The sequence below is a fragment of the Parus major genome, chromosome 2 (assembly GCF_001522545.3).
Source record: "Parus major isolate Abel chromosome 2, Parus_major1.1, whole genome shotgun sequence".
Classification (NCBI taxonomy): domain Eukaryota; kingdom Metazoa; phylum Chordata; class Aves; order Passeriformes; family Paridae; genus Parus; species Parus major.
The window spans coordinates 15,560,444-15,582,791 of NC_031769.1; the positions used below are offsets into that span (position 1 = coordinate 15,560,444).

The following is a 22,348-nucleotide window of genomic DNA, read 5'->3' on the forward strand; positions in this document are numbered from 1 at the left end:
TTGCAAGTTTGACCGTATGGAAAGTTATTATGTTGTTTTAGCATACTAAATATTTTTTCCTCAAATATTTGAGTAACAACTTTAAGATTTTTGTATTTTTTTATCAAAGAAATTATTTGAGAAAGAAAACAAGCTTGCTTTAGGATTTAGTATCAGAAAGATTATTCTTTCCAAAAGGTATGTGGAGATTTGAACATACACTATGAAATGAAGTCTAATTGAGGAGCCTATTTTTAGTGTTAATTATAACACCTTTTTTTTTATTTGTCAGAAAAAGCTTAATAAAATCTTAACTTACATAGTTTGATATTCCAAACATTAATAATTACTAAGATTTAGTTGTTCAATACCATAAGTTAATAGTATCTCAAAATGAATTGCATAATAGTAAATTGTAAAATGAAACTCAGATATTTTCTGATAACTTATATGAAATATATATATTGTAGATTGGCTTTATAGATTTTAAGCTCTCCTAAAGAAAACAATTGCTTAAGCTAAAGGTTATCCTTGGACTGTTCCTCAGATTCCACTCTTGCCTCCTCACTCCAGTGGGACATTGAGCTCTTCCAGATACCTGTGTGTCTATTTAAGCCCAGCCTGCAGTTCGGCCCCACACAGCCACCCACTCATTTTCCCCAGTGGGATGGGGGAGAGAGTCGGAAGGATGAACATGAGAAAACTCATGGGTTGAGACAGACAGTTCAATAGGTAAAGCAAAAGCTGCATGTGCAAGCAAAGTGAAATAAGGAATTCATTAACCACTTCCCCTGGGCAGGCAGGTGTTTAGCCATTCCCGGGACAGCAGGGCTCCATCACTTGTAATTGTTTCTTGAGAAGACAAAACCCATCATTCCACACATCCCCCTCTTCCTATTTGTTCCCCCAGTTTTGTTGCTGAGCATGACAGCACATGGTGTAGGATATTCCTCTGATCACTTGAGGTTGGCTGTCCCAGTCCTGTCCTCTCCCAGCTTCTTGTGCATCTTCAGCCTCCTCACCTGTGCGGTGATGAGCAGAAAAGCCTAGACAGTGTGTAAGTACTGCTCAGCAATAGTTAAATTATCCATGTGTTATCAGCACTGTTTTCATCACAAATCTAAAACAAAGCACCATAGGAGCTACTACAAAGGAAATTAACCCTGCCAAAACCTGTACACTCTCTTAACTCCACACTTGATACAACTCTTGTATTACCGAGGTAAAAGAGCAGGGGTTTAGATCTTTTACTAGAAATGACAGCAGCCATGGAAAATATAAAACATGTGAGCAAACTAATTTCTCTAGTTTAAGACAGCTTTGTTTATTTAGCGAAGTGAAACTAGCCTTAAAATTGAATCTGTCATTGATCTCTTATTAGGAAGAGGCAAAGGGTAACTAACTGCTGCGTACAAGTAGGGAGGGGTAGGGAGCTCACAAGGACAATTAAGTCAAACTCCTCAGAAGTAAAAGATGCTGAAACACAGAGCAATGGTCACAAGGACATGTAGACTAAGAATTAATACAAGTGGTCCATTTGTTGGAAAGTCCAGCACTGGAGCAGACTAACTGGATATGTGGAATCTCTGGCATATCTAAAGTTTTACTTTGTCTGTGTAGGAAAACTGTATTTGTAATCTTTCCAGATCCTGTGCCTATCTTGATGTTTTATTTTTGTTAGAGAAGAACTTAGGAGTCCTGTTACTTGTTCTCCAAAAAGAGTTCAAAGAATATAGTGTCGTCTTCCTCTTCCATAATACACTGTCAATGCATTTTAACATAATTCATGTTCACGTCAAACATTTTCTTTGTGTCAGATTTATAGTGACTTATTATGACACCATCACCACAGTACATAACAAACCTATTATTTGTGTCTTTGTCTTCTCTAGATGTTTTCCCCTTAGGTGGGGATGAGAAGAAACATGGATAGTAATTCAGATAAAGTCTTACCTACATATGGCATGGCAGAGTAACTGGAGACAGGCTTATACTATGTATCTTAGATCTACTGTGTTTATGCTTCTCAAAGTTATTTTACTAAAGGAAGATATACCATGATCTATGTTTACTAAAGTAATTATAATTTCATTTACTATTTATTTCTATGTCTTTTTAATGTCTTTTCCTTCAGTGCTTGCTCTGAAGTCTTGGATATTCTTAGTAGAGATCAAAGAGTCTCTACTTGTTTTGTTAATCTATTCACTCTTCTCCAGTCAAAAAGTCTGACTTCCATGTGCAACATTATATCAGGATTCTACTTTTAGAAGTGACTGAGCTTGAGATTGGAGGTACTATACAATATTTTTACTGGAGCAGAGATTGTCTCATTTCTTGACTTGAAGATACTGAGCTCTTTGAACTTTTATTCCACTCCAGACACAGTCTCATATTCTATTTGTACCCAAGCAGTAGAGATTGTTTTCCTGCAAAGCCACGAGCTTTACATCAGTTGCACACCCTGGACACTCTGAATTGCATTTCCTTTGGATGACTTTCAGCAGTATTCACTGTGAAGCTATTAGGCACTGTTAACTTCTTTGGAATAAACCTAGTGACCATTTTTACATAAAACTGCATCACGTTTCCTCTTGTGCTCCTGTTCATGCTTTTCTCTGAGTTAAGCACCTCACAAATGTTCTTAGCTGGGGTTAATCATGTATTAATGAAGCCTGAGTTCCCAGGAGTAATCATTTCAAAGGAGAAAGAAACACATGGTTGTGGGAGGGCCTTCTGTTTGCCAGATTTCATCAATTCAGAAGTCAGTGCTGAACTTTTCCCCAGTTTTTTGAGAGGTGTTTTAAACTTTTTGTTAATCCTTCTGCAGTATTGGGCTTGAGGCATTTCTAATGGTCTGTTAGCAAATGTTATTCCAACAGGATCTCCCTCAAGCAAGGTGAAATTGTTTTAGGATGTTTTGTATTAACAAAGAAATTTGGAACATCTCTGAACCTTACATAAAGAGAAGTAGAAACATCTCTTTTCAGGGACAATCCAAAATTCACCTGACCATGATTGGGTTTTTTATCAGAGAGCTTGAAGAGTTTTAACTTATGCCTACCTCTCCAAGGCTTTTTGATCCACAGCCCTGTTCCTAGTTAACATTCCTGATGTCCAAGATGAATAACTACAGCGATTCTGTACCTGGCCTCCTACTACTTCCAGCTTCCAAATGTAATGCTCCAGGTTTGTTACAGCTATTACTCTGAATAGGATGCTTCTTCACATTAGGATGGTTGTTTCTTTGTCACACAAAAACACATTTCACATAGGTCTGGTCATTTGAAAACTGACCTTTATGTCATGCCATGTCTATAGACAAGAGAAAAATAGTCAGCTCCAGAGAATGACCCATGCCGTCTGTTTAAGTTTCCTGACTTAATGGAAAGAAGTAGCTACAAAAGTAGCCTGGACACCTAAATTGAACCATGTATTGTGATTTCCATAGCTGAACTTGGTTGAAACTAATTTTAGTGACTTAAAGGAGGCATTTATTGCATTCTGTCCATGCAGATGCAACAGCTTTCACTTACCTCACACTCTTAGTCTCTGTAGTTCAGTTCACAACAGTGGATGAACCTGGCTGTTTTTTCGGAGTCATTTGGATGTAGGGTTAGCTATAGCCTACATATAAGTGGACATCAACTTTTAAATAACTCCTCGCTGTAAGATAGGTAACTGATACTTGTATTTGCACTTTCAATAGAGAATGAATTAAAATAAGGTTTATTGAAGTATTTATCTGCATTTATCATCTGCATGTGCTTTTGTTTAACAGAGAGATATGCAACAATATTACTGATGTTTCAAATTCTCTTATTAGTTATTTATTTTACAGGCTAGATTTTCTTTCCTTAAAAATACAGACTTAAAATGCCTGGAACCAGCAGATAAACGGATGAACTAATAAAGCTCACATTGTGAAACCCTAAGCAATGCTTCCCCATGCATGGTACTACATTAAAAACAGGGGGGAAAAAAGCAACTAAAAAACAGTGAAAGAGCCGTGCTGGAGGAGCTTGTATTATTTTTAGTGCTTTTGTATGGTATACCTTTAAGCATTTTCTCAGTCTGATCACCATATGGCTCCCAAACTCCTTATTTTTCCCTTTAGAAGTATTTTAAACTGAGCTATGCTATTACATCTGTATACGTCTCATTTAGGGTAACTTACACTTTTGGCTCACAACACCGAAAATATTTTCCAGCTCTCAAGGTCCAGTCTAACCTTCTTCCATTTTTAAAGCCCTAAATGAGGAGCTGCACTGCACATGTAACTGAAAGTACTGGAGCTGAACATCATATAAGGAGAATTTCTTGCCAGATTATATATACCTTGTAGTTTAAGCGGGGCTGGCAGCAGTGCAAGAGAAGCTGCTTTTTCAGAAAATCAGCTCTTCAGGTATTCAAAAAGAAATCCACTTGTGTTTGATGATTTAAGAGTTCTAAATTGGGAGGAAAGTGGAATTTATAGAACCCCTTTTTCATTTGTGTACTAAAGGTACAAATACATAAACTCAAGTAGTGTTTTTCATAGACCTGCCTATTCAGTTTGGGTTTGCCACAGAGGAGATACTGACAGTGAGCAAACTTTGGTTAAATAATTTTCCTGCCATTTTGAGCTTGTTTTTGTCCTTTGTATGAAAATTCCAATTTACCTGTTATCTTTGTGGAGCCATCTTTCAAATAGTTAATCTGTGCTAGGAAAATACATTTTGTGCCAGTAGTGATAATCACATAGAGCATGAAGTTCCACTTGGACAGGAGCCTTATTGTTACACACAGATGCTGTCTGGGTCAATAGTGTGGTCTTTGCACACAGATTTTTTTCTAGCATCTGTCTAAAAAGCCTGGCAAAGTGAAGTAACACTTCCCAGACATCAGGGTGGTGCTGGGGTAGTGGATGATTAGAGGGGAAGCCTGTCATTCATTGCTTGCCTTTTGAATTTGGTGGCATTTCATGGTGTTAACTTATAGGTAAAAGGCATAAAGCCTTTTTGATGAGGGCTTTTTCCTTGATTAATTAGGAGAGCCTGTTTTTTTTGGACAGTATAGTGGAAATGTCCTGTATTTATATTTGCCTCTAGCATCCTAATGCTGCTTTTTTTTCTTTTGGATGGATATATTCAGAAAAAAATCCCAACAACATCATTTTTACTTTAAAATAGTTAAAACATTACAGGTATTATTATTATGAACTTCAAATTAGTAGCTGTTGCTGCAAGGTCATAACTTAATATTGAGATATAAGTTAGGGAGGTTAAGGCTGTTTCATATATTTGTAATGGTGTACAGTTTTTTCTGCACAGAAGTCTAGTAATGAGTTTTTAAAGTGAGATTAGCTGCAGCTAAATCTGTATTTTTGAAACTCTCAGACTAATTCAAAACTGTAATGCAAACAAGTGTATGCTGATATAATTGCATAATAAACATTACCTAAGAATAAGGCTGGCAAATTGCAGAATTAGTTTACTTATAGATAGAATTTCATATTCATAAATTTAGAATGTAAAAGGAAATGCACAAACATAGTACATCAATTTTGCTTTGGAGTGATGACTGCTGTTGAAGTTTCAGCCAAAGTGAATGGTGACTGTTTTAATTTTTCTCTATTTGCAATAAATGCAACTTGCATATAAAAATATAAATTAATCTCCCATTTTTTGTCTTTGTGACTTGTGCTATATTTCCATCTTAGAGGTAGAGGGAAACAAGTTTATTTACAGTCAGTGAAATTGCTAACTGTAGAAAAATCTCAGCTCTGTTATTTGTACAATTTTCAACTTTAAGTTCATGAAACACTTAAAAATTGAAGTACTGATAAATATAATGTTCACGTTTATTCTAAACAAATATAGCAAGGTAGCTATAAAAGCCATTAAATCATTCAAAGAACTTCCTTAAAAAGTACTTATGTACCTTACTGCAGAGAGGCACAACTCTTCTCTAATAGAAGGAAATTTTAAGCAGTGATGGCAGAGTGGACGTAGCACTCAGAGGTGAAGTAATACTGTTCATTCACTAACTGTAAATATGTATATATGTTTATATGGAATATGAAAATATTTTCAGAAAGTTGACTTGCCTGACAGGGTCCTTAATATCTCTGTTGATTAACAAAGTTAGAGCTATTGCAGGTAAGTAATTAGATTAATATGGGAAAATAACCATATGCAGTTAAAAACCTGATAGACAAGGCATGTGGTTTTTTTTCTGTTGTTTTTTAAAAATACTGGATCAAGTAACCTTTTTGGGGTGATCATGCAGTATGACTTACCTGGTTAAAATCCCCATTGTTGTTCTGTCTCCCAGAACAGGGACAGCATTTCCTCCCTCTCCCCTTCAGTTTTGCCTGAAAGGACTGGCACTGCATTTGAGGCAGCAGCTCTGCACCTCCACATCCCTTCTCACTTGGCACTGCTGCTGCCTGCTGCTTCCCCATCACCTTGTGCTTCTTTTCAGTGCGCACTCACAGTTCTTGTTACAAAGGCATTTTTCTCATCTGGACAGCTGTTCACTGGAAATTTACACAAAGCCATTTTACCTCAGTGCCTTGTGCTGTCTATGTGTGATGTATGAAAACAGCCATGACTAACTCAGGAAATGTTCCCTTCCTCTGCATTTCTGTCCTGTGAGTGTTTGAGGTGAGCCCCAACATTCAGGGGCACTTCTCAAATGTGTATATTTTTATTGATCATACTGTAAAGGAAAAAGGTGCACAGCCAGTTCTGAGCATAAAGTGCAGCAATTATGAAAAGTAAACTTTTTCCATCATTGTCCTTTTTTCTTTAAACCTGTGTACTCATTGAATGCATAAGCTACTTCTGATTGAAAAAAGAAGACACATTTTAAGAGGACAGAAATAGAGCAACATATTTTGTACATTCTTTTCATAAGCACGTATCATTTCTGGCTTAATCACATACTAATATGTCAGCTTTTTGCAGTTTTATGTAGCAAATGTTTTTTAGTGCAGTGTATTAAAATTATGCTGAGATTAACCAGATAACTTTCTTTTTTTTTTTTTTTTTTTTACCCAAGGGAGCTACTATTAAAAGGGATGAACATACTGGTGCAATTGTTGTGGCCAGGATAATGCGTGGAGGAGCTGCAGATAGAAGTGGTAAGGTGTTTGGCACTAGCCATTCAAGAACTCACAAATAGATGAGATAAAATAGTATATTTTGTAGAAATTAAATACACTACTATCACAAACAGAAGTATTTGGCCTCTGGTCAGTTTTCCAAAGTGATATTTCAGTATTGCTGAAAGTATGCTGATTTTTTTTCCCCAGTTCAGTTGGAGCAAGGTATCTTTGAGTTAGTGGATACAGAGCAGTTTTTTAATATATCATGGTTTGTTTCCAATTGATGACATCTGTTTATAAATCATAGAATATGCTCAGTTGGAAGGCACCCATCAAGATCATCAAGTCCTACTCCTGTCCCTGTGCCAGACACCCCAAGAGTCACACCTTGATGGCATATGCCAACCTGCTGATGGAGAAACTCGGGGTGCTGACATCATTTTATATTAGGACATCCATTTGGAGTTTCAGGTGGTAGTTCTCAAAATAACAGCACATCCTTGTTTACTTTGGGATGCTCAGCGTCTGCAAAAACTTTAGCAAGAAGTCCTGAATCATACATTAAGGTGTCTCTTTTCACTGAAGAAAATCTCGGACAGCAGTATTTCACTCTGAGATGCAGTAATGGAGTAATGAGGGAGAGAGAGAAATGATAGATGGATGGATGGATGGATGGATGGATGGATGGATGGATGGATGGATGGATAGATAGATAGATAGATAGATAGATAGATAGATAGATAGATAGATACACAGACAGATTAGCAAGCATTTGTACCACAAATTAGCACTTCCAGCCTAAGTGCTCTTTAAACTACTTGCAGCTGTGTAGCAGTAAGTAAAGAGTGGAAAAAGAATTGGCACAGAATATTTTTCAAACATCTGCATGAAAGTCTGGAGAAGTTGTAGAGAAGGTGGTACTAATTTTTAGAAGGAAGATAGGGAGGTAAGTTCACCAACCAATTTATCAAATTTGGCTGAGAGGACAGTACCTGTTATGTTTGCCATATATTCCTATTTCTAATTTAGAGCTTAAAGTGTATGAAAATTGGAGCTAAATGTATATGAACAAGGGAGAAACAAGCTGAATGTTAATGGCAGTTTTTTTTGTAATACATAGCTACAATTTCACAACTTCTCTTTTTCTTCTGTAGGGCTTATCCATGTTGGTGATGAACTGAGGGAAGTCAATGGGATTCCCGTAGATGATAAAAAACCTGAAGAAATAATACACATTTTGGTAAATACCCAAAATTTTAAAATTAATTTAGGAGAGTCAAGGAAAAGAAATGAGACTTATGATTTCTACTGTATTTCTTAGAAAAAGTATATTCTACTATAATGGCTTTTCTTCCAGTGCCATCATTTACAAATCTTTCTCATAGAGTGATTTTCTATGCATTACATATATATGCAATCATAGATCACTTGTAAAGAGTTAAAGACTGTAATATTGCCTGTTGCAGAACGTTGCAGACTTCAGTTTATAATCTACAGTTTTTAAGGCCCACCATGACCTGTTGAATTCAAACTATTTTAAATGTATTCATTAATACATGTCACTCCATGTGACAATTAATAACAGAGGTACTAGATAGACTGTATAACTGGTATATGAAGATTTTGTATGACATAGATTTACAGTATATAGCCATATATATTATTCTGTCTGTGCTCTTCTGAACTGTACAGTCTTTAAAGCTAGCCCGATTTCTCATTACTGAATCATTATTGCAAATTTAGTAATTTAGACTTTTTCAGAAATATTTAATATTTTTACATCAAAGACATTGATGAGGGTCATGACAGCTCTGTCATTCATGTTGTAGGCATTTCTATATACATAAATCCCTTGTTGTCCGGCTGAATTGGGCAGCTGTCTCACAGTTTTGGTTCAGTAACCAAGATCATTCAAGTGCTAGCCTGCTGATATGCATTCTTGCTTTATGGTTTCATGTTCCCTGCAGAACCATAGTTTCCTTCAAAAATTAATATTTTAAAATGTCTAGAAACAAAATACCACTAGAAAAGGTGCGAACAATTTCCCCATTTACCTTTTTGAGGTACAGTATAAACATCAAAAGCTAGTTAGAGCTCTTTTCAAAAGTAACAAAATTATTGATTCCAGTCCTACAGTGGGTGAAATAAGACTTTGGCTGCTGCCTGTCAAACAGTGAGCCTTGGATTGCAGACATGCCAGCAGAAGAATGTCTCACTTAGTAGTGGACAGGCCTGTTTCCATTTTTCTTAAATCGTTGGCTGTCCATTGCACTCTGCTAGTTTTATGAAACTTGTCGGCTGCATGCAATAGTAGCATAGCCTCTAACTGATTAGCACTTCCTTCAATAGCAAAATGTCACTGAGGCAGTGGGAATATATACTGTGGTTAATAAGTAAAATGCAGCCAGACACACTTTAAAGTGGGATATAGGGAAAGATGAATGGATGAGGTGGCTGATGATGGCTAACTTGTTTTAAAATTTATAGCAGAGGTTTTTTTTCCATTTAGTACACATAGTCTATTCAAATATGTTTTTCTTTTCTACTTTCTTAAAGTTGCCAAGCGAATAAATCCCCCCAATAGCTCTGTATGATAAATATGGCACAAAGCTGTTTGAATTTTTCTATCATTTTTTTTTTGAAAAATGAAATGTTAGTTCTATTTTTCCAGGGATGTCCAAACTGTGCCAGGAGTCCAGAAGTTGCTTCTAATATGCATTCATTTAAGCTGTAGCATTTTCTCCTGCCTTCAGTACAGGAGTGGGACCTCTGAACTATGCAGATCCCAGTTTTTGACAGTTCATCTGCCCCACTGAGAAACAAATAAACCCAAGCATTTCAAATGGGTATTTTAATTTTTGTAATACAAAGTTTGGTTAAGCAAAGCTGTCAAACTCTAGAGATCATGTTTGGGAGAGGATAGGTTCATTATACTCTTTTAAGTTCATTTGGATTTCTTTATCTTCTAAAAATTTCTAAGAAATCTGAGATTTCTTTGAATTGTATAGCTTAATTCTCGGTGTATTTTCTTTTCAAATGTTCACCAGGCGCAGTCTCAAGGAGCCATTACATTTAAAATTATACCTAGTGTGAAGGAAGAGATGCCAGTGAAGGAAGGCAAGGTAAGCAAGACTATTTCAGAAGCTATCACATTAACTGTTATGCTGAGGATATATATTTTTTGCTTGGATGACAGTACCAAGAATGTGATTTATACTTGTGGACTCAGTGTTTGTAACATGACTGTATATAGCACATTGTACACTTCAATATACAGGTGCTGAATTTATGAGTGGGTATAACATGGTTCTTGAGCCTTAACTCTCAGCTGTGCAGGTAATCTTCCATCTTCTGCAAGGACCTGGCTTGGTTCCAAGTACTCCTTCCATTGTTCACTAGGTAGAAGACACTTGATAGTTACTTTGTTCAACAGTATTTTCTCCTCTGTTCCTCATATGAGCACACTGTACACCTGCAAAAATCCTGCTTGCCTTGAGTCACAGAGCCTTGGCTCCATTGAGACTGTAGTTGCAGAAGCAATGAGTTGAACATTCCCATATGAATTTCCCATGCTGGACATTCATAAGCATGTTTTGCAGCAGTAAATATTTGTTATTTAGTTCAATGGTTTTGAACAGTAGAAACAGAAAAAGAAGATACCTTTGGATTGCATTTCATATTTGATTCTAAAGATCAAACATTACTTGTTTCAGATGTTTATCAGAGCCTTATTTGATTATGATCCTAATGAAGATAAAGCAATTCCTTGTAAAGAAGCTGGACTTGCTTTCAGAAAAGGAGATATTCTTCAGATCATGAGCCAGGATGATGCAACCTGGTGGCAAGCCAAACATGAAGGTGATGCCAATCCCAGAGCAGGCTTGATCCCTTCAAAGCATTTCCAGGAGAGGTGAGCTACTGAGAAGCATAGTTCCATTATTTTTTGCAGTAAGAGATGAGACTTCTTTCTGAGTTTTTAAGTTAGCATAGCTGGCATGTGTAATGCTCATAGATTACATGGGTACAATAAATGTCCATTTGAAGCAGGACAACTGAACTTGGAAACATGTTGCTGAAATACTCTGGATTTCCATATTTCTCTAGCTAGAATTAATGACAAAAACTGATAGGATAACACTGATCCAGACTGAAAGAAAAAACATATGGAAAATAGCGCATCAGTATCTGCATTCACTGATGTACTATGCAGGAATAAGAACTGCAGCAGGTTTTGGAGAGCTTATAAAAATTTCAGGCAAGATTTAATTTTTTTGGATTGTTAATAGATTGCATAGTTTAAGTTAATTTCTTATAAAATCTTCTGGATATTTTGCAATATTCTCATTATAGTGAGTGTTTATTAATCCCAAATTTGCAATGAAAACTGAGGAGTTTGTGTCTTTTCCCCACCACCTCCCATTTTGTAGGAGATTTGCATTAAGAAGACCAGAAGTGCAGGTTCAGCCCCTGAAAATTTCCAACAGAAAATCATGTAAGTCTGTTAATCTGGAGTAGAAATAATACTCCACATCTCTAACCTTATAAAATAGCAATTTGTTTCAACTACAGGATGCATTTTTCCCAGGCACAGCAGCTTCTTGAGCCCATTGTATCAATAGGAAAATAAATATAAATAATGTAATGAAAAGTTTTAAAAGCAGCTAAAAACATCCCTAGCCCTCTGACTTTGTTTTTGAAGTACTGGGCCAAATTAATATTTTGATATGTAATGTTTCAAAGGTTGAGGAGTATTCTTTTCCTGTTGAAATAGTACAGAATTGACTCAACAGTTTAAGTAATTTGGACTGCATCAACACTGAAATTTATGTTGAGAGTAAGGTAAAAGATCTGATAGTCTTCCCCTCTTTCCCCTATATACTTGTTAATTTTTTGTGTCCCATGAAGGAGCAGAATTTTTTAAAACTGTTTTTTAAAAGTCTATCTAACATTCAGTTCATTGATACATTCACAGAATCACTTCATACTGTGTTTTAAACAAACTCATCCTTAATACTCTCTGTTTTTAAATGTGGTAGTTGCACAATATAAGAAAAATAACCTCTAAGAAAGCACATACCTTGAAACAAGTATTTTCTCTTTACTGGAATTTACATCAACATCTGTTTTAAGTATCATTGCATATTTTACTTGACCTGTTATTTCTTTCAGTTGTTCAGACTCATAACAAAGTGAGCAATGTAAGAAACTATCACACTACAGTAGGATCTAAATCTGGAATACAAACATGATTCCGAATTCAACTAGAAGTACTCAGAAAGTGGTCTAATATTTCCAACCACCTTTCATTATCTAACAGTGAAAGAAGTATGGATACAATGGCAAGCAGTGGATGCTGGCACACTAAGTGCCAAACTAAATGCTTTTAACTTTAAAACTCCTCACCAGTGTTTCTGTTGCAATTTTCCTAACTTCTTGCTATGATTGCTGTGTTCTGAAGCTTGACAATAACTGTTACTTTTCAGATAATCTGCATTTTCTATCTTTCATTCCATTTCACTGTTTGATTGTGTTTCCTAATGCTATTGTTAAGTCCAAAGCCCTTGATTAGCTTTGTAATTACAGTAACAGACCTTACAATTACATTACAGCTTTTCTGTTTACATAGATCTTAGAAACAAGAGGAGTTTCTCCAGCTTGTAGTAAATCTGTTGTTTTTCTAGGTTCTAGGTCAAGTTGCTCTGCCCCAGTTTTGGAAAAGTGTCTGATCCCAGGGTATAGCTATTTCTCTCTGCCCACTGTTCTTGAATCTGGATAATACATTCAACAAGAGCCTTCAATTAAGGTGGCACTGGTGCTTTTGAAGAGGTAAATCAGCTGCTGCAGCAACACCGCATGAATCCTTTTATAATGGACTGCATCTTTCTAGTGACCTTCAAGTGAAAGGTTTTACAAGATGCATCTCCCCCTTCCAAATAGGCAGCCTGAACTTGATTGGGAATTGCCAAAATTACAGCCCAAAGAAGACCCAGAGTACAATGTCTGCTGTTGTCTCTGCTTTTCCCACTGACTGCCTTAACTAGCTTGAACAGGGAGAAGAGTTTCCCTCTTCCTCCTCTTGCCTTTAAAACATGACAGAGCATGAACGTCAAGCAGTATGCCTATTACTGTTCTCTCTTGGAATTTCTTTGAACAAAGTCCCAACTAAACTCCATCTAGAAGGCAGTGGTGCCTCTTGAAGGAGGAAAGACTGCAGAGTAATGTAGGTTTGTCATTCTCTTCCTTTTTTCTTAAGACAGTCTGCTGCTGTATCTGCCAGATTTTCATGGGAACAGGGGAAATGCTGTTCTGAGTAGCAATTTATCCCTTCGTTCAAAGACTAAACATGTTTTTAGTGCTGGGAGGGGATTTAGATCCTCCATAGAGAAGACATTTTAAAAATCAGAATTCAGCAGTAGAAAAAAACCTTGTGTCTAGGATGTTGCTTAAATTGCTCTCAGGAGAATCTACCCCTTGCTTGGATTTTCAGAATTCTGCTGGAAAACTCTGCATCTTTATGATCTTCATAAAGTTAATCAGCAATTTTTTGTGTTACTAAGCATAGCAGTGAAGCTGTGAGATATGGAGGCCGTATCTGTATTTGTGTATAGCAATCATCTTGCCAAAACTGAGAGATGCTGGAAAATCATGCATTGCTCAGCTGAACAAGCTGAACGAGCAGCATTCTGACACAGGAACATGTAAGCAAGGTGACATAGAGAACAGAAAATTGGAAAGAACTTCTGGGTTGAATTTTACAGCTTTTTTAGCCCTGTATGAAGGTGGGAAATTGATAATGCTTGATTTCTTCAGGGTTTTTTTTTTTAATCCTTCATCTTAATATAGAGTTTTCCAGTGCTTGGAAGGGTAATTATGTGGGGGAGACATGTTTTGTAGCTCATCCTGAACTTGCTGTATATTGAGAGGCTGCTTGCTATTGCAGTGGATGGGATCATCCAGTCATGTGACCTGAATTTTATTAGCAGTTTGGAGAAAAATGGGCAATTTTCCAGTTGATATTTTTATGGCTTCCAAAAGAGATGAAAACCTGTTGACTTCAGGAGAGCTGCTGAGAGAAGTCCTTTTCCTGACACGACTGGGAGTTGCACCAGGAAGCTTTCTTGACACATGGCATGTAGCCATGGACGTTGTCGGCTCTATCCAGTCAACTAATTCCACAAAGCCCATGTTTTGTAATGAGGAACAAACCTTGATACATACCTTTGTTTTTAATAAGGAGAATTGAGAAGAAATACCCTGTTTTCTTGAATACCCAAAAAATGTGAGTCAGCTCTGGTTTCTTAGGTGGGATTCCAGGGTGGTAGTGTCCTTCTACTTGAAAATTATTCTAAAAATCAGTTAAAATCATATAATATGCAAGAAGTATCCTGTAACTTCTTTTTTTCCTTTCTTCTCAAGCCAGTCCTGAAACTGGAAAGGACTCTTATATTTATCTATACAAAGAGCTCTCTGAAATAGTCAACAACTGGTTTTGTTTTGATAATTAAGTTGTTTTAAAACCTGAAAGAAGATAGATTGGATTACTTTTGGGAAGCCTTCTTTATGTTTCCTATTTTCAATTTTTCACTCTTTTCAGCATAGCAATGCATAATAATCTTTGAACATATTTGTGTATCATACATTTGGAAGCAAAATAGAAGTGGGCTTTTTTGGTGATGATTGTATGCATACCCATATTGAAGAAAGAGTAAAAAATACTTTCTACATAACTTTTTTCTGCAAGAATTATTTGCACTGAAATAAACAAACCCAATCTAGTTCTAACTTATTAAAAGGATATTTTTATATCCTTTTAATGGAAATGCCAATTTTTATTTTCACTTTACAAGCCAAGTGAACTGTTCCATTGTGTCTGTGTGTAAATACACATGCCTATGCCAGCATTTAGGCCTTTTCTTGAAAGATAAAACAGAATCACTCTCACATTGTACCCATTAAAATGAAAAACATTTCACATGTCATGTGTACACTGGAGGAGGGGGTAGAACAGTGTATACTCCGTATTGAAAGGTAAGTGAAATCACACTTTCTCATGTGCAAATGGAGAAGATACACAGTTTGATGGTATGTGGGACTGAAGTTGAAGAAAATTGGCAATGTAGGAGGAGCCTATGCTGACAAGAGGAAGATGTAGAAGTAGGAATAAAAAAATAAAGGGAAAAGAGAGGAAGTGAAATTTTGTATTGAGGGTAAAGCAAATGAGAAAGTATTGCAGCAAGGGCAATGGAAAAACATATGGGTAAACGCTGCCCATTAAGCAAAATCCCACAGAGGATGGGCTTTGAAATTCTTAGATTAATGCAATTAACAGTTTTATGTAGGAGCAATGCTATAGTCACTATTTGTGCAATGGTTCAGTTGTTTGTTGATTCTGTTTAAATAAAATACTAATATATTTACTTTGTAAATGGACTTGTAAAAGTCTTTGAAACGGTGAATGCAAAAATTACTGACAGGAACTCTGACCTGATTTGTTTTGCTGTTGTGGCTGTTAGGTGTTCTGACCTGCTGATGAGATTGATATGTTAATTCCCAGGCTTAGGGTTAGTGCAGAAGTGATGGAGGAGTAACAAACCACTGAAGTATTTTCAGCTGTCTTTTCCGTACTTAACAGCAGTGACTTTTCAGCAAAAAGCAGTTTTGTACATTAATACTGTGGGAAATGGTATACTGGGGAAAAAACGGTAAGAACAAGCTGCATAGGAAAAAAAGTAGGAAAATGGAATGAAAGTAAAGCAACAGAGTTGCATGAGATTGTTTGAGTAGGACTAACCCTGCATGTGCTGGAATGGTGAATGAGCCATATACCTGAGTGGGTGTGAGGGAACTCTCTGGGATACAGAGGGAGATTCTGTAGATGTGTCTGCCTATGTGCAATTGGCTTTCATCTGTCTGAGCTTGTGAGCCACTGCTCAATGCCAGCTCCATGGAATCTTGCTCACCTGGTATTCCTCAGTGATACTTAACAGCATTCCCGGCTTTAGATGGTCATCTTAGCGTGGATAGCTCGTCAGCCAGTGCTGCCTCTGTGAATTCTGCTGTTGCTGCATGTTGGCTAAATTGGAGTGACGTGATACTGTAGAGGGGAGAATTATTTGTTTAATAGCTCCTAGTCTGTTAACTTCAATACAAAGACTACTCATGCTCTGACTGTAATAGATATTGCCAACAGGTTTGGTTATTTATGCATGTGTAACTTACTGTAATTTGTAAGCAAAAGTGATAACCTGTATTTTTAAGGAAAATAATTATTTGAGTAACAACCAAATAACTTACTATTCTGCAGTTGATATGAACTGAAATAATCAGGCAAAAAATTATATTCCTTCAGCATAATTTTGCTTTCACAGTGGTTACTGTGTTTATTCTTATGTTATGTATGTGTTGTCTGATGAAAATTACTGGTAACCTTATATTTTATACTAGTGCAGCTTGCAAGCTCTGTCAGCACTGTGTTCATATGTATATGTGTATATCCATACCCTGTGTATACAGTTTAATATGTATGTGTAGCATATATGACAGTGTTGTTCAGAGATGTCTTTTCCATGAAAATACATTTGTTCTGTGTACTTAATGCTAAATGTAAATACTTACTGTGATAAAGGCATCACCATGTAGTTTTTCTAAGGCTTAAAATCCATTTTACTTTCAATTTTGATTTACAGTATGTGATTGGCATTGTGTGAGCAAGAGGAAAGACTTAACTGCAGCCAAATGGTGTTCATTCAAATAAGATGTAACCCAGTTTACCCATAGTAGAGTGTCTTTTGAATTGAAGATTATGTTCTGCCAACAAAAATTTTTAAACAGGCTAAAAGAATAAATGCCTTGTACTACTCATATTTGAAGACCAAACATTTAGGATAAATATATGGTATGATTCTTCTGCTTTTTATAGTTGCTGCTCAATCTTAACTCTGCCTTTCTTCTCAGTATTTTTCTGTGTTCATATTTGAAACTTGATTGCCCACCTGCGGGTAATTATGAGTATAAACAAAAAATAAGCCAGACCTATAGAGTTAAATTAGCATATTAGCATTTTTGTTCAGAAGTCTCCTGTCCTTACAAATCTTAACTTCCTGCTACCACAGAGAAATTAAGGAAAACTGAAGCTGGATGACATTTGAATCAAGGTCACATGAGACAGAACTGGAAATGGATCTGTCCTTCACAGCAAGACTATCCTTCTTCATTTTCCAAATTATCTTCATAGAGATACTGTTACCTGATGGTTTTATGAAATAATTAAATTTGGTCATCTTAAATTTCCTATTCCATGAACATAATGTATCATTCAATCTACAAAACTGCATAGCATAAAAACAGGATAAACATTGATTGCTATGTGGGACTGTTAATCACTAAAAAATCAAGAGTGTAATATATTCACTGTAATGCCAACCACTGTACATCACAATTTCTTGCTTACCAAAGTAAAATATAGTTTAACAAATAATGTAACTTGTTTGTGATAAGAAACTAGAACAGAGCTGCTGGGTCAAATTTTAGATGAGAAGCATATAAGTAAAATGGCTTGGTGGAAATATGTTTGAAAGAAAGTCAACAAAAGCTAAATATCTTAATCTGGTGCTGAACCGTTCCAAAGAGATGAGAATGTTCCTGGAAGTAGCCCTGGTTTTGAGCTTCCTAAGTAGTACAATTTAGGTGAGGCCCCCCAAAACCAAATCTTGATTACATTTCAGTTAAAATACATACAAAAACACAGTGTATATGATACTGGTTTTCATTGTTATAGTTTAGCATTATTGGCTACGCTGAAATCTTTCTAAAGTGAATAAAACCACTTAAGCTTCCATTGTGCTTGTGTTTCCTATTTCTTTTTTCACATTTGTCTTGTTACAGCTTTTTTGTCATTTCATAAACTTGTTTCATGACTATTTTCTTTGGAACTTCCTCTCCCTTCTTACCACAATACATTTAATTGATTGTTTTTCTTCTTTTCTCAGTGTTTTATATATTCCATGTTGCTTTATGGTTTGGGGTTTGGGGTTTTTATTTTTTTTCATTTTGTTACTGCTTTTGTTTTCCTACTTCCCATCAGATTTCCTCCTGTTTAGTCTTTGACCTCTTTTAGTCTTTAATTTGTCCCTTCCAGCTGAGGACCTTTCCATTCTTAGCCCACTTGAGTTTAGTGAAACTATATTGGTCCCAGTTTTTCATGTCACAAAACTTTGGAGCTTTGGGCACATACCTGCTGCATGCATACAGCTGCTTCAGATGCGCAGAGTTGTATTTAGTAGTGAATCACAATACAATGTTTCCTGGCAAGTAACCTCTGACTTTTCTAGGGACAGGCAATAGCTCTGGTAAAGTTCCTTGTAAAGTTCAGATGGAGAGCTACATGTTGATGACTGTTTATAGCTACATTAAGCTATGAAAATCCTGTGATTTCCAAGATCTTTTCATTACAGATGTTATTTTCATCCTTAAGAGTAGCCCAAGAAAGTTAAGAGCAGTATTGAGAAGGAAGATTTTTAACAGAACATAAGAAGTTCAGAATGCCTTTATCTCAACATTAAACCGCAGCTTGTAGCCATTTTGGCTTTGCTTTCTGGGATCAGCTAACTTGGGAATCCTAATGTCTTTCATTTATGGATAAGTGTGTTCCCTTTCCTGGCAAGGGTAGCCCAGAAGCCTGGATTCCTTTCAGTGTTCTCAGCCCTGATGCTGTAACTCCACCATCTGCCACACCTGCAGGACTCCTGTGAGGTCTGCAGTGTTTAGGGTTGAGCAAGTGTACAGCCATACAGACTTCTGTCCATGTGTTCGTACCGACCTCCTTTGCTCCTGGTCTGGGTTTTCATGTTCATTAATGAGGGCTTACCTGTTTACCAGTCTTAAAATACCAAACAGTGTTTAAAAATGCACACTCATTAGTTATGTCAAATAACTTTGTTGAATTCAGGGGACTTCTAAAATTTTTTAAAAACTTTATGTGACTTGGCCTTGAGCATTAGTGACTTGTTTACAGGAGATAAATTGCAGTCTATTGAAAGTCATGGAAATGGAAATACAAAAAAAATTGTCATACATCACAGAGAAGGTGAAACAAGTTAGTACCTGGAAGCCAGCCTGCCATTCTACATCCATCTTTAGGCCATTTGTCAATAACTGTGAGCTTTTTAAAGTCAAGAGAGAAAAATGGATCCAATGCTTTCACCTTTGACTCACAAAACTGTCTACATTCTTTTAAGGCACCAGATGTGGTCAACAAAGGAGTTGGTTAGAACTTAGAGGACTTCCCAGCCAACTTAAACTATATGGTTGCTTTGACCATAGAAATAAACTTTAAATAAGATTCAGAAAAGTCTTCAAATTATTATTTTAAAATGTAAGTCCTCAAGAAAAATGGTACCAAGAAATGATTGTATAGAATAGTATTTTTCCTGCAGAGGAGACTCTTATGTCCATTTCATGACATGAAGTGAGAAGAGCTCTTCTATGTGGTTTTGTACATTAGTTATGCATAAAAGATTGTAAAATAGCTCTTGAATAATTTTTCACATTCTGAGAAAATACATGCTTCATGGAAAGTGTTTGAAATTATTTTATTTTAGGCCTATTTGTCCACATTCTAAAGGAAATTTGAATGAGAAGTAGGTTGTTAAATCTTTCTATAAATCATAACCTTAGTGTATAATATCTTTGTGAACAAAAATTCATTATATTTATCTTGCTTTTCTGTATAACCCCAGAGATGGTTACAAAAATGTATGTTTTCTATATCAAGGTAGCAGAAAATTATTGAGTTCCTTAGGTAAGGACAAAGTCCTAAGTAGATCTATTATATTAGGATAATGTCAGAAAATATTACAAGAGTATATGAATTCTTTCATCATGTTTTCAGACGCAATTGTAGACTTTTAAAAAAAAGAAAAGAAATAAAGCCATAACCAAGAAACCTTTTCAAAATCCACTCGAAGGGCAGTCCCAACTGTTACTGTAAGTGCAGAAAAATACTGAGATCACGTTCATGGGAGTGATTCTTAGAAATTCTAGGTTAAGACTTATTAATTGGAATTAACAAACTTTGTATTTAATACCAAAGAGATCTTCCACGACAACAGGGTAAGGTCATTTCTACCAAATTAAATAGTGGAATAATCACACATAGGACGTTTAATGTGTACATAGTATTTCAGTGCTGTTTTACATCCTTTTCTGAGTGTAGTTAAATTCACTACTGGTATGTTGGTATATGCCTCGATATAGTAGGTGCTCTCAAGAGAATTTGAGAGTAGTTTACATACCTGAATTTTTTCCTATTTGTGAAGTATTAAACAATAATGCTTTGTCTTTTTGGCTGTTCTAAGATGAGGAAGCGGTTGAGTGTGGTAGGTGCATTTTTCTTCTTCAATTTAACTTTTCTTTCTTAAGTTATGTTTTCACTCCATTTAATGATTTCCTTTCCTATTTCTCCTTTGTGCTTCTCAGAGGAAATTGAAGGTACATGTATAAAAGTTTCCCTGAATAGCCCAATAATTTTATTTAGAGAACATATGTTTAGAATTAAATTGAATATAGTCCAGTGTTTCTAAGAGATGTTATACATATGATGCTTTTACATTGCCACCAAATACATTGAATCTTGTTTTAAAGTAGATAAAAATACCAGAATATTGCTAGTTGAAACATTTGATGATGAGTAATTTGAACAGTTGTTTTGAAGTCCTTTCTCTCTCTTGAACTTCTGCAAGATATGTATAGAAAAGCAGTATGACAGAATAATATTGGCAGCACTTGGGTGGGCTGGGATGGAGAGAGATGGTTCCGAGTTAATTATATGGCCATGAGAGGTCTTGCGTTTCTAATTAATACTGACAGACTACTTCTCTGAGATGGTAGAAGGTTCATCTATGTGGTATCATCGTTACTGTTTTCCCTCTGAGCTTCCTTCTGAGTGTAGCTGGTTATTGTTATGTTTGCAGCATATGTTAAAGTAATAGCAGTTGATCTCTTGTGGTTTTTTGTTTGTTTTTTTTTTCTTTCTTTTACTTAAGAAGCTTTTGTTTATAAAAGCATTAGAAATTGTAGCTCATATTTTTGATCAGAGGGCCTCTGGCATGTAAAAAATATACATTATAGCTATTTTATATTAAATGAGAGGATGTGTTTTTGATCAAAAACCTTTCTGTCTAATCCAGTGAGCCAAAACATAAAGCTAAAGTCTGATAATGTATAGTTTACAAAAAAGCTTGATTTACATCAAATCATTTTGCTTTCTTTTAAGTGGCATATTTTCTATTAATTGATAAAACGTAAATAATACAGTGTTAGAATTTTTTTAGAATGTTTGTTGTCATCACAACTTTTGCTTGAAAAGGCAAAAAGGTCGGTGTGCATGCTGCAAAATCCAATATCTCCAGCTAAAATATAAAACAATAAATATTGTTTTATGATTTTAAGAAAATGGCTTATTAAAGGCTTTTTAATGCTATGCTCTGTACAGTTGTCATTTTTAAAATAAGTTACTCTGTATTTTTTGCTGGGCTTCTAACTATTCTGCTTTATTTCTTGGCTCTTATTCTGTATGCTTTTACCCTTCGTCCAGAAGATGCTGAATGTGCTGGTCACAACAGTGGATCCTATCTAGGTGAGCAATTGGTTACAAAAGACAATTTTTTTCCTTTCAGCTTTTTTTATCCTTGGAGCTATTGTGTCCACTTTGCTTTTGGGGTAATCTGCATACAAGTGTCCTTACTCTGCATGACAAATGCATGAATATAAAGATTTTAAACATGGCTCATTGGATTTGACATAAAGGGTTTATGTAGTGTATGCCTTTACCTGTTTAAACATAGGCTACTAAAATACTGGTTTGATTTTAAAGTCAAAATTTTTAAAGTACATGAAGCAAGCTATATGTTTAATGAAACAACAAGGTTACTGAATCATGAAAATTTTGAGTTATTGTTTAAAGACACTCTCAAGGTTTTATTCTAGTTTTGTGTATGCATTTTTTCTTTGTACATGTCTATCTAACCATTTTGGGAGGATTCAGTGAGAATAGAGAGCAAATTTGCAGGCACCAGTTCTTTTTTCCACATTACAAAGTATCAGTCATAATAACTCAGTAGCTTAAATTTAGCTTTAAAGCTAGTCTGAGCTCAGTGTATCATTGCGGGGAACAGGGAAGAGGAGGGGCAAGAGTCCTTTGGCTTCATTCTCAAGATTCCAAATTTCAAACAAAAGTAACATTTAAAAAAGGTGAATGTTCCATTATATGTTTCAACTTTTTAG

General features: G+C 35.8%; 1 protein-coding gene across 8 annotated transcripts in view; it reads left to right on the forward strand.

The window, feature by feature from the left end:
• MPP7 (membrane palmitoylated protein 7) overlaps positions 1-22,348 on the forward strand; it is a 149,242-nt gene that overhangs the window by 104,523 nt on the left and 22,371 nt on the right. For 3 of the 8 annotated variants that reach the window (XM_019005737.2, XM_015618770.2, XM_019005738.2), the window contains 8 exons: positions 7,021-7,102; positions 8,221-8,306; positions 10,114-10,188; positions 10,780-10,976; positions 11,494-11,558; positions 20,422-20,442; positions 20,543-20,554; positions 21,660-21,701. In XM_019005737.2, the coding sequence (XP_018861282.1) occupies positions 7,021-7,102; positions 8,221-8,306; positions 10,114-10,188; positions 10,780-10,976; positions 11,494-11,558; positions 20,422-20,442; positions 20,543-20,554; positions 21,660-21,701 (580 nt within the window). The remainder of the gene's footprint in view (positions 1-7,020; positions 7,103-8,220; positions 8,307-10,113; positions 10,189-10,779; positions 10,977-11,493; positions 11,559-20,421; positions 20,443-20,542; positions 20,555-21,659; positions 21,702-22,348) is intronic. The other 5 variants (XM_019005742.2, XM_015618775.2, XM_019005739.2 and 2 more) reach the window with 4 other exon arrangements.